The sequence below is a fragment of the Daucus carota genome, chromosome 4 (genome assembly GCF_001625215.2).
Source record: "Daucus carota subsp. sativus chromosome 4, DH1 v3.0, whole genome shotgun sequence".
Lineage (NCBI taxonomy): Eukaryota > Viridiplantae > Streptophyta > Magnoliopsida > Apiales > Apiaceae > Daucus > Daucus carota.
In genome coordinates this window covers 40,707,513-40,719,788 of record NC_030384.2, presented here as the reverse complement: position 1 = coordinate 40,719,788, position 12,276 = coordinate 40,707,513, and the positions used below count along the sequence as shown (strand labels likewise).

Sequence of the window (12,276 nt, the reverse complement as noted above, 5' to 3'; positions counted from 1 at the left end):
ATTCTAAATGAATATATTATACATTTTTTTTCATTTTCATTGTATGTTATCTAGGCTTGGATCTTAAATTGGTAAATATGTATAATTTTGTATAGGATGTATATATCCAGATCGGATGTTTTGTCAGTTTGTTTTAGATTTCAATTTAAATATTCTTAAATCCAGCACAAAAAAACAAACTTATAAAATTATTTATTTTTTATGGTGGGTAGACACTTTATTTACAAATAAATGAATTAATCAAATATAAAAGATATAATATTTTCTCATACATAGAATTGCTATCCAATAACCTTAAGATATAATCTTTTCTTATAATTTAAATTCTTTGAAATTATAGCACTTGTATGGTCAGTTTATATTATCCTTGAAAATCAAAATTTTGAATATAAATTATTATATCTTATCCTTGCTAAAAGAATATTTTTTGATCCAAATTTTATTTTATTATTCAATGTGATAGTATATTTATAACTAACATATTGCTACTACTCATATTATTGTTAAGTTATAGATCTTGTTACTAATCATATAATTTGTAAAATTATAGCATTTTATTTATGTTTTTGTTTTTTATGGACCTATTTTATTGACTCCCTCCGTCCCAATTTATTTATTTTGTTTGACTTTTTATGGTCAAATTGACTGAATTTTGGCTGAAATTTACATATATAAAATAATTAGAAAAAAATATGAAAAATATGTTACTATAATTAACATCTATTCTCTTTTAAAATGTATTTTTTCAATTTTCAAAATAATAATATAAGAATAATTATTAATTAAGTCATGGACATATAAATTGGGACAGAGGGAGTATATGATTTCACTGGTACTTGAGATGAATAATAATGATGGAAGGAAGATCCTTAAAGACGAAGTGGAGTGTATTCGATTGAGATTTTAATGCATTGTTTTTAGTTTATGGATTTTAATGGACTGTCTGTGATTTTGATTTTGTGCGGATTTTTGATAAAATGTCGCGGACTTAAGAATGCCACACAATTCATCATTTTATGAAATCCAAAAAATCTACCAATATTTGAAAACCATCAAATTTTAATGAAAACAATCTCAATCAAATAATATTTGATTTTAAAACATAATTTAAAATAGCACCAAATTTTGTAATATAATTAAGAATCTCAATTAATACCTCAATAAGGATTTCGAATTGAATATTGTAAGATTTCACGAATGAAAAAAAAATATCTTTAAAATTTCCATCGGAAAATGATGGATTAGGAAAAACACAGTAGGCTGTAATTAGGGGTAGGCCGTTGTTGCGGGCTTTGTATTCGTCGTTGCAAACTTGCAACTCTCGAGTCTTGAGTTTTGGTGTGTAAAATACAGAGAGATATAGAGGACGATGAGCGGGCGCGACAGTAACGAAGAAAAGGGTTTACTGTGGAAGCTACCGGCGGTAAATTCCAAGAATCTCGGGAAACTCGGTCCTGCTTTCGGCATCGGCGTCGGCTGTGGCGTTGGTTTCGGCGTCGGTCTCATGGGCGGTACGTACGTGTATATTATACGTATCCTTGTGCTTGTGCTCTTTTAAAATAAAATTTATGATATATTTTTGTTGATATTACTTGTCCAGTTGTCGTCTTGTTTATAATTAGGCTATGTTTGTTCGATTGATGAAATTAAGAGTTTCCAGGCTTTATGTGAATTGACTTATTTCATAGGATTTAATTCCCATGTAATCAGGCTATGCTGACTTGCTAGTCCTTCTAACTCTTTTGGAGTATATGCAAGTAGAAATATCAAATAAGGGGGTATGATGAAAGTTATGATTCCAAACTCTGACCAGGTCGGGAGAAAAAGGATGGGTGGATGTTTACTACTAATCTATCTATTAATCTTGATATTGAGAGGTAAAATTCAACAGAAATGAACTATAATATGTTTAAAATTTAGTCCAAATGATAGGTATTAAAATTAGCATAAATTTAGAGTAAATTGGTCAATAGTTCAAAGATTATTAATCCTAAGAAACAAACATACCTTAGGGTTCTCTTGTTGTTTTACCCCTTAAATAAAGTATTTTTCGAGGTTTTGTGAGCTAGGTCCTAACATATTGATTTAAGATCTGGCTACATTTTTATGGATGAGTGGTGATGAAACTAGCAGTAATTTTGTATTATATGAAAGCTTTCATCTATCATATTTGCTTACATTGTCGCCAACTATGAACAATTGAAATTTTAACTTTTTTACCTCACCAACCAATTTTTTAGATTTAGTGTGGTTCCAAAAATTAAAATTGTGATATGGTCTTTCTATTGCAGAGAAATGACATGGAACATGACATTTTTCCCATCTATTTTCAGATGGTCACATTATTGTGTTTTTGAAAAGTGTTTCTTAATCACTCGTATATAAGTATATTATTTGTTTTCTTGTATGGACATTATATGAAGATTACTGATGTATTTAGATAACAAAGGTGTCACAGAATCATTTATTTGTCTTATTGTTGAGTAGGATTATGTTTACACATACAAGTAAGAAAGAAAGAACTTGTTAAATGATGCAGAACATGCAATTAAAATATTAGTTTACGTTTATTTCTATGTTATTAGTTAGGAATAAAGTTAGATTGTAACTTATTAAAATTTACTTATATCAGATAAATTGATTATTAGAAATATTCTACATTGTAGTAGTAGAACAATGAAAAGGATTTATTACTTTGATTATTAGGATCTTACATTGCGGTTAAGTTTTAGGGACTTACACAGATGCAAGGAGATGCAATCCATCTTACTTTGATTGATTAGTCAATACTGAGTATTGTTTCTCTTCTCAAGGGTTGCGAATTGCGATCCATCTATATTCTTCTCTTTTGCGATTGAGAAATCCTAGCGGTAGTGGTTCTTCTTCAATTGAATGACCTTAGACCCTCTTTTCCTTCCTCATCCTGCATCATTAAAGATGAACAGGTGCAAGAAGTAACATGGCCTATGGGTTACTCAAAATTGGGCCTACGGGTCGTCAAATTTTTGGCCTAATTCCTGCACTAAATGTTTTTCATCTGCAAGGTTCGGTTTGCTTGACTCTACTCATAATAGAGATTCAATATTGTTTATATTGTTCTGTAATTGAATTTTAATCATGTACTTGGATCCCTTTATACTGGTTTAGTTGAGGTTACGACTCAGTGGGTTGTGTACCAAATACAAGGCAAATGAAAATGAGAACCAATGAGAATCACTAAGGTTCAACACGTTTGTAATTGGGGTAAAAATAAGTCAATTAGCATTGATCCATCTAGAATTTACTGTTCTGCCATTAGGGTATAGATTCTGTAGGGTATCGAAAGTGTTGAACCCTAGTGGTTCTCATGATGTTGGCTTGTACAGGAGTCAAACCCAAGACTCGGTAGTCAATGGGTTTGGTTTCATTAGTGTTATATCTGCACTGGTAACTTTCTAATGTTTTATTTTCTTAATGATTTATAACTATTACGTCCTTTATATTTTTCATTAATTAAATAAAATATTATTGTTGGGATTTTACATTTATTTATATCTTTACAACTAATATTATAAAAATTAATATAAAGAATCAAGATATATTTCTTCTTACTAGTCCTAAAATGCATATAATTCAATTTAGTCTTTTATTTTGAAACAACGGAGTATATTCTTTATGGTGAAAGTAAGTAAAAGTCTGACATGAACTTAGCAAGAAGATTTTGTTTTCGTTTATGATATTTAATAATTTCAATCGCTGTTGTTACGCTGCTCGTTGCCATTTCCAGATTCTACCTGAACAAAAAACAGGATAGGATTGTTTTTTACTATTATCTTTTGTGGAACCACCCCTCTCCTCCTCCCTCCTTGTGATATCCACATGTTTTAATTTAGGTAGTATTAATTAATAAAAATGACTTGCTTTACTTCAGGCACAGGTTTTGGTGCTGGATTCCCGGGTCTACAGCTTGGTTTTGGACTTGGTGCTGGATGTGGGATTGGGGTAGGCTTTGGCTATGGTGTTGGAAGGGGTGTTGCTCATGATGAATATCGGAAATACACTAATGTGGGGAAGATATTTCATAGGCCTGGACATCTCCCTATCCAGTAAGTTTTGACATGCCGTATCACAAGTTACCTCTGGCACTGAGCTTTAATTGTTGCATAATATATAGAATGTAGGCCATGTACCACCCCTTTCCACCTATATCACCTTTAGATTGTTATTTAGCATCACCTATATTATATTTTTGATGTTGTCAATTGTCATCTATCTAAGTTGCATATATTTCATGAATTCTTTCTCTGAATGCCAGGGATGAGATCGGGACCCTTGTGGATGATCTTGTTGTAAATACGAAGAAGCTGATCAGAGCAACCTCCAAAGAGGTGGACAAATGGAGAAGACTTTGATACAGTTTGCTAGATTCCTGTGATATTAACACTTTCAGCGTCCCCGTATCTATCTCCGGCAAGTCCAGTGAAATATATACAAGAATGAAGACAGTTATCGTTTACAATATGATTATATTATCTGCAGACACCAAGCTTTGCACAACCTCAGCAAATGTACCTAGTCATTCATATACTTGAAGACTGAAGTTATGCTCTCTTACAGTATTTTGCTCAACTTCGTTGTTTAGAGTAAAGTCCTAGGAGTGCAATTCAATTCAACAGAGGAGGATAACCTTTGATGCTAGTTTCTTATCTCTTGTGGGTAACTTTTAATTAGTGCTTATTTGGTTCCATTGGAAGTTGAAAGTTGCATCGCATTGATATGCAACTATTTCAAATCTTGTTCGAGAACATGGATATCATTAGAAATTCTAGATATAATGAAATGAGGTGTCTAGATTAACAGAGGGATATGGATTTAACATTCAAACCTACAATAAACTTGATTATTAGAAATGACAATGTAATTTGAAGTGAATTGCATATTTCCGAATACAATTTCAGGTTTTATGAGTTGTGTGACTCGTGTCTAAGCGGGGGTTATGACGGGAAAAAACAAAAGAGGGACTCGTATAGACAGTATTACATGAAATTATTAGGAATGGCATGTAATACGTATATTGTTTATTTTAGTTCTGTTTCGAAAGCTAGATTGTAGTACATGAGGGAATTTTGTTAGCCACAAATAATTGCACTGAAGAGGAGAATAGAGACAGGATTTGAAAGCAGCGAGGAGATATAATGTTATCCAAATCTATGCACTGACATCCACAACATGCATGATTCTGAGTCCACGTCAGCCACATCATCTTGCCATGTCACCACTCCCATCCAATCAGGAGCTTACATTGGATTTCCCTGATTCCCATGCAGACCAGTAAGTTGAATCCTAGGTGTCAAGTCCACATCCACCAGAAAAACCATTTAGTCCCCTGCTCTTCACCACAATTTCATTAACACATTACACTCTTCTTGCATTGCAAACAGATTCTACACTTGCCGGCAACTCATCAGAATCAGACAATGGCTTCCTTAGCAGCATCCACTGCGGCAGCCTCCATCGGAGTGTCGGAAATGCTAGGGAACACCCTCAACTTCTCCTCCAGGACAGCTCCATCTGCATCAAGCCCTGCAACCTTTAAAACGGTTGCTCTTTTTGGTAAGAAGGCTGCTCCTCCACCAAAGAAGGCTGTTGTTGCTGCCCCCGAGTCCGATGAACTCGCCAAGTGGTATGGTAAGTGTCATAAAATTGACTCAGCAGAGCAAATTTACTTAGCTTTACCATATACTTGGCCTTCAAATTGTGGTCTTCTCTTTTCCAGGTCCTGAGAGGAGAATTTTCTTGCCAGAAGGTCTGTTGGACAGATCTGAAATTCCTGAGTACCTAAATGGAGAAGTTCCTGGAGAGTAAGTCTTGTATTATGTTCACTTACTAATTCACTTAATATCATAAGGTTTTATTAGAATCATATATTATTAGGTTCAAATCTAGAATTTGAGGTAAAAGTATTAGTTACCATATGGTTTCGTTGTTGACTCTCACTTAAGCAAATTACATTGGTTATGTTTTCGGCTAAGACATAGACATGGTACAATGTATGAGAGAAGAATGTGAAACTAAACTCAGATTTTTGTGTCCACTATGTTAATGCAGCTACGGATATGATCCTTTTGGCCTTGGCAAGAAACCAGAAGACTTTGCTAAGTAAGTAGACATGGATCGTATAACTGTCTCCTCGTTTTAATTGCATGAATGCCTTCAATTTTGTTGGCATCAAATTTGTATTTAACTTGTATGGACGCACACACAAACACAATGTAAATGCATATGCACCCGGCCAAACAAACAGTTGACAAATCACTCCAAGAGTAATTTATCTCTTTCTATCAGTTGTTAAGCCATTACAATTGAACAATATACGAAGAGCATGTAATTAAATTTTGTCAAATATGTACACAGATATCAAGCATATGAGCTTATCCATGCTCGCTGGGCGATGCTGGGAGCTGCTGGTTTCATCATCCCAGAGGCGTTCAACAAATATGGAGCTAACTGCGGCCCTGAAGCTGTTTGGTTCAAGGTATGTAACTAAGTACTTATCAATTGAAAAAAAAAATAACTAAGAAACTTTTGCTTGTGGCACAAAAAAAAAGAAAAAGAAAAAGAAACTTTTGCTGTATTCATGTGTCCTGGACATGCCATTTATGCGATTTCTACGGTTTCTTTCTTAAATCTGTATGTACAATTATGCAGACCGGAGCTCTACTCCTTGACGGAAACACACTGAATTACTTTGGAAAGAACATTCCCATTAATCTTGTACTTGCTGTTGTTGCTGAGGTTGTTCTTCTTGGTGGCGCAGAGTACTACAGGATCACCAATGGCTTGGTATGCAGTGTTCTGCGTATTAATCAAACATTTTTGGCATTGTAAAGACAGTTTAAAACAAAAATGTTTGACATCTCTTGATTTGTAGGATTTGGAGGACAAACTTCACCCCGGAGGTCCATTTGATCCATTGGGACTAGCAGATGACCCTGATCAGGCTGCACTTCTGAAGGTGAAGGAGATCAAGAATGGAAGACTTGCAATGTTTGCGATGCTCGGATTCTTTATACAAGCTTATGTAACTGGAGAGGGACCTGTGGAGAACCTTTCAGCTCATTTGAGTGATCCCTTCGGCAACAACTTGCTTACTGTCATTGGAGGAGCCGCAGAACGAGCCCCTACTCTTTGAGTTGTTTTTTCTAGCTTGTACTCTGGAAAATCCCAAATGTACTGTACAATTTATTGTGGCATTTAAAGGCAATTAACCATCAGTCCCCTTCTTACAATGTCGATTATATCGGATGATTCAATTATATTACTAGTGCGTATCAGAAAGAACAATACCATCAAGTTAACAGTTGATCCCTTGGTTGAATATTAACAACAAATGCACATGCGGATCATACGTATAAAATTATAGTGTATAAAGAAAATAATTAATGGATGTACAACCACTTTTTGATTAGGTGGTGGATTTCTATCCGTTCTCATCTCATTAATAAATTAATATAATCAAATCAAAAAATTATATTATGGATAATAATAAATAAATAAATAATATTAATAAAAATATCACACACACATATATATTAATAATTTATAGAAGGGACGATCTAAAAATCAAATAAAAATCGGGAATTGAGATTAATTGGTCACTCAGAGGGGTTGTATGCAAAGCCAGCCATCTCTTGGATCTTTATTCATGAAAAAAAATTGAACTTGCCGGGTGTAACGCGTAAACCCCACATATGTTAACTTTAACGGTCAATTTGACGGAAGATGGTCAAAGGAGTGCACATCGAAGCGCTTTTGAAATATTCGGGTGTGTATTGAAAAAAAACTTGCGGAGTGTAACGTGTAAACCCCACATATGTTAGTTTTAACGGTCTCCCGTGAAGGTCAAGAGGGTGCACATCGAAGCGCTTTTGAAATATTCGGATGCGCATTGAAAAAAAATATTGTTTGAGATCAAATCGAAAAACGCCTAAACTTATGGGGTGCAAAATGTAAATTACTCTATATGATTTTAAAAATTTATAATAATTAATTAGATTTTGAAAATCGAACAGGAGACCCTGAAAATGAATGGACCGAATCGAGGATTTGCGGGGAGAATAGTTAAAGTGGCCCTTATCTGATAGTAGCAGGAACAATTATAAGTCTGAAATAATTGCTTTACTGCCAACTTCCAGCTACCAGAAAAAGACTTGAAGCCTTTTTTCAGGTTATAAAGACTGATCAGTTAAACAGCTGTTGGTTTAAGCAAGTAGCAGAAGATACTGATGGGTGAAGTGAAGTCTGAGGAGGATTTGGTGATAGTTGGTGCTGGAATATGTGGCCTTGCTACTGCCCTTGCTCTTCACAGGTACATTCAACTCATTTCTATCTGCCTTTAAATCTTATCTACACAGCTACAATTTTATTTCTACATCCTTGCTTGTAATTAAACACATGATCACTTGCAATTCATTTGGGAATTTTGCTTTTATCTCTGCCCATGCTTTCAACTTTCAAAAATTGCCTAATTACCTTCAAATTTGGAGAAGTGATGGAAAATACCAGAATTTGGGAAGCTGGACTAAGATACCCCACATGCAGTTGTGGTGGATACGCATCCACATTCGTGACACACCTCTAGCAGCAAAGATAACATGTGCATTTCAGGGGTGCAAATCTCCTTAAGTTAGTTTTAACAGAATCACCTCCAGTGATAATCATACACAACTTGCAAGTTTGGGCCAAATCCTTGAAATGTCGGACTTGTGAATTTGTGGTCAAAAGGATCATCACCTCATCTATGGGTGGAGCGCAAATGCATGTATATAACGTATTGGCCATCAAAGTATTTTATTATTATTATTAAGATGTAGATAGAAAATTTTACTAACTTTTCTGAGGTCTTTTTATTAAAGTGGTGATCTGTTTTGATCTGCACTGATGTTCATAGTTCTAATTTGGTTTTCCTTGGTTTTTTGGTTTGGTGCACTGCTGCTTTCATTAATCTCCAATTTTCTAGCAAACTTATCCGTCGCATTAGTTAATATCATCCCACATTGAGTTTTCAATCTGTTGTTCTGTTCAGTTGACTAACAACCTTAGTGACTTGTGAACATGGTATTGGAGCTAACATATACTATGAGCTATCCTATTTCAGAAAAACAAATTCATACTATGGGTGCATATTGCTCCAAAAGACGGTTTTTTCGTGATTTTTTGGTCTGAAAATTAGGCTTTTAAGTGAGTTTTTCATAAAAAGAATTATCATTTTATGGTATTCCGAGTCGTATAAAATCACAAGTTGGACATTGGTATATTTGGTGCAGAAAAGGTATCAGATGCACAGTTTTGGAAAGATCGGAGAGTTTGAGATCTTCTGGGGTAGCCCTCACCATTATGCCAAATGGATGGCGCGCATTGCATCAGCTTAATGTTGCTTCAATCCTTAGACAAACTGCTACTCCCATATTAGGGTATGTTTATGCACTTTTAGTCTGTTATAATTATTAGAAGTATTATTATCAGCTCTTATGTGTTTGTTTCTGCCTGTGTGCCGTATATATAGAAAATAATTTTGTATAGTTTTAGTAGAAGATAATTATAAATATTAACAACCGGTCGTGCTATATTGAGCCAAAATTTAAATTTCAGTCGAGGACTTGGAATATTACTCTCTAATTGGCTTTGTTTTTAAAATTCTGATGCTTCTTTTAATGTTGGTTGTAAATAGGACCAAAGATATATGGCTTGACAAGAACAAGCAGCAAGATATGCCATTGAGGTAACTACATCTACTCTGCAGTTTTATATTGTTAAAAGCATGATATACTTGGGTATGCTCAACCAGCATAAACTACGAACAAGTTTTCTTACTGCATGTGTTCCTGCTATATTGCACTGCATAACACTACTAACTGTTACATGCGTCTATCTAAGTGCAACTGAGCGACTATGGTTGCAGTATGGTAATTTCTGCAAGATGATAGTACTTGTTGGTCTGATGGTTCAGTAAGTTAAATTCCAATATGAATTAATGAACAAGTTAAATTCATATTTCATATTGGAACATCTTTTCATGAATTATGAATTCGAGCCTTCTGAGTATATCAGGTACATCATTTCTAGATTCTCCTATTTTAAGAATTCTTTTTCCAATGTTTATTGCAGTATAGGAATAATATGTGCACACCCATGATGTGCACCAAGGTCACATGTAGTAAATTAAGATAAGCACGAAAGTTAAAGCTTCAAAATGAAGGGGTCCATGAGTCTAGCATTCGAAGATAAAAAGAGAAATATCTATATTAGCTGTATGTTATTGTGTAGACTTCTCACACAAAAACTGAGAGACGGTATGTGTACGAGTGTGTATTTACGTACTAAATATATATGTACAGAGTGAGTTCTGGGGTTAGTGCCAAAAGTGAATATTAGCACCTTCTAAGTTTTGTGACTTTACACAGTGCAATTCTATTTTAAAATTTCGACCAAGATCTTGAAAAAGTAGTAAATGGTACTATGTTTTTATTGGGTTGGCAGTGGTGAAGCACGTTGCTTGAGAAGAAGTGATCTTATTGACACCCTTTACAATGCTTTGCCGCCTGATGTTGTAAAGTTTGGACATCAAATTGTCTCAGTAAAACTGGACCCTGAAACTAGTTATCCAGTGGTACAGCTTCAGGATGGAAGTTCTATTGCAGCCAAGGTATGCAGTAGCTTGGAGAACAAAACAGGACTTCTCTTGACACATTGAGTGACAAAGTTTAATGGAAAAGCATTAGCTAGTAATTAATCCAATAGGGTAAACTATAAAAATGTAATATATGAAGCGCTTTTTGCTTGTGTTTTCAATTAATAGGTCTTGATTGGGTGTGATGGAGCCAAATCAACGGTTGCAGATTTCCTTGAGCTCAAGCCTACAAAACTTTTTGATCTTTGTTCGATTATAGGTTTAACTAACTATCCAAACGGTCATTCATTTGCTCATGAGTCTGTACGCATGAGGATAAACAATGTTTCAGTAGGTCGAATTCCGATTGATAGTAACTTAGTTTACTGGTTTGTGGCACACCCCTGGATGCAAACAGGTGAACTCTTGTTTTCTCATTTTAAAGCTTAGAGTTCTGTATTGATCCCTTTTGGCTCTCTGTAGAGCAGCTACTTTTGAATCACTAATATCCTTTAGGTTAACTTTTTTTTAAGCAGGTATTCAGTGAAGCCAATACTTTTTCTTGTAAACAAAAAATTCTTTTATGCAAAACCAGCTTTAAACCAACCTAAGCATATATTAGATCTAATGAAATTAATCACCTTTATTACTGTAGTTATTAGAAAAGCAACACCTCTTACGACCCTCCTACTCCTTTTTGTTAAATTCTATTCCTACTTGAAAGTGTTCATATCTTCTATGAGGTAATTATCAAACACACCCTATCAATCCATCTCGTAGAATGTAGAGGGTAAGATGTGCACAAACTTTACCTTTACTCTTAAGTGTCATTATCTGTATAATTAATGTTGTTAAATTTTGTGCTGAGCAGATAACATTGTCTCAGTGGACGCTGAACTTATCAGGCAATATGCCTTGTCATTAGTTAAAGGTTTCCCAGAAGAAGTCTCAGAAATGGTGATAAACAGTGACCTTGACTCACTTTGTTCCACACGTTTGAGATACCGTGCACCCTGGGATTTACTACTGGGAAATTTTCGAAAAGGAACAGTCACAGTAGCCGGAGATGCAATGCATGTAATGGGTCCATTTCTTGGACAGGGTGGTTCAGCAGGCTTGGAAGATGCAATTGTACTTGCCAGAAGCTTGGCCAAAAAAATATCATGTACTCCAACTGATTCAGCAATTATCATAGAAGCACTTGACCAGTATGTAAAGGATCGGAGGATGAGGATAGTTCGACTGTCTACACAAACATACCTTACTGGTTTACTCATAACGGAATCTACCTCACTGCTAGTCAAGCTTGCTTGTATTGTCCTCACAGTTATTCTCTTCCGCGACGCCAGTTATCAAACTAAATATGATTGTGGCACTCTTTGATGTTCAAATTAAAGATTGCATAGGTTTTTCATGCCATAATAAATTTGTGGTTACAAGCTTGATGCTTCTGTAGTTGAAGTGGCCATTAGTATTGTTTCATCCTTCATATAGGCGCTGGCCAAGTTTCTGAAAGATGGATACTGCTGTATTTGTAGTATTGTACTACCAGTAACAGAACAAAATTTCCTGCCTTTTGAACTTATTTTCAAAAATTCAATCGTCTTTTACAGGAATTCTGAATTCTA

At 34.8% G+C, this 12,276-nt stretch overlaps 3 protein-coding genes across 3 annotated transcripts; all 3 read left to right on the top strand.

The window, feature by feature from the left end:
• Positions 1-1,240: 1,240 nt before the first annotated feature.
• LOC108219017 (uncharacterized) lies at positions 1,241-4,685 on the top strand. The gene is made up of 3 exons (XM_017392246.2): positions 1,241-1,511; positions 3,911-4,085; positions 4,295-4,685. Exons 1-3 carry the CDS (start codon positions 1,370-1,372, stop codon positions 4,389-4,391), a joined length of 414 nt encoding a protein of 137 aa, XP_017247735.1. The 5' UTR covers positions 1,241-1,369; the 3' UTR covers positions 4,392-4,685.
• Positions 4,686-5,312: 627 nt separating this feature from the next.
• On the top strand, positions 5,313-7,253 carry LOC108219016 (chlorophyll a-b binding protein CP26, chloroplastic). Its single transcript, XM_017392245.2, has 6 exons — positions 5,313-5,667; positions 5,756-5,840; positions 6,088-6,138; positions 6,394-6,514; positions 6,688-6,822; positions 6,911-7,253. The coding sequence occupies exons 1-6, from the start codon at positions 5,457-5,459 to the stop codon at positions 7,169-7,171; spliced, it is 864 nt and encodes a 287-aa protein (XP_017247734.1). The 5' UTR covers positions 5,313-5,456; the 3' UTR covers positions 7,172-7,253.
• Positions 7,254-8,090: 837 nt separating this feature from the next.
• LOC108215945 (monooxygenase 1) lies at positions 8,091-12,264 on the top strand. Its single transcript, XM_017388585.2, has 6 exons — positions 8,091-8,347; positions 9,306-9,452; positions 9,710-9,760; positions 10,519-10,684; positions 10,838-11,066; positions 11,520-12,264. The coding sequence occupies exons 1-6, from the start codon at positions 8,265-8,267 to the stop codon at positions 12,029-12,031; spliced, it is 1,188 nt and encodes a 395-aa protein (XP_017244074.1). The 5' UTR covers positions 8,091-8,264; the 3' UTR covers positions 12,032-12,264.
• The last annotated feature ends 12 nt before the right edge of the window (positions 12,265-12,276 follow it).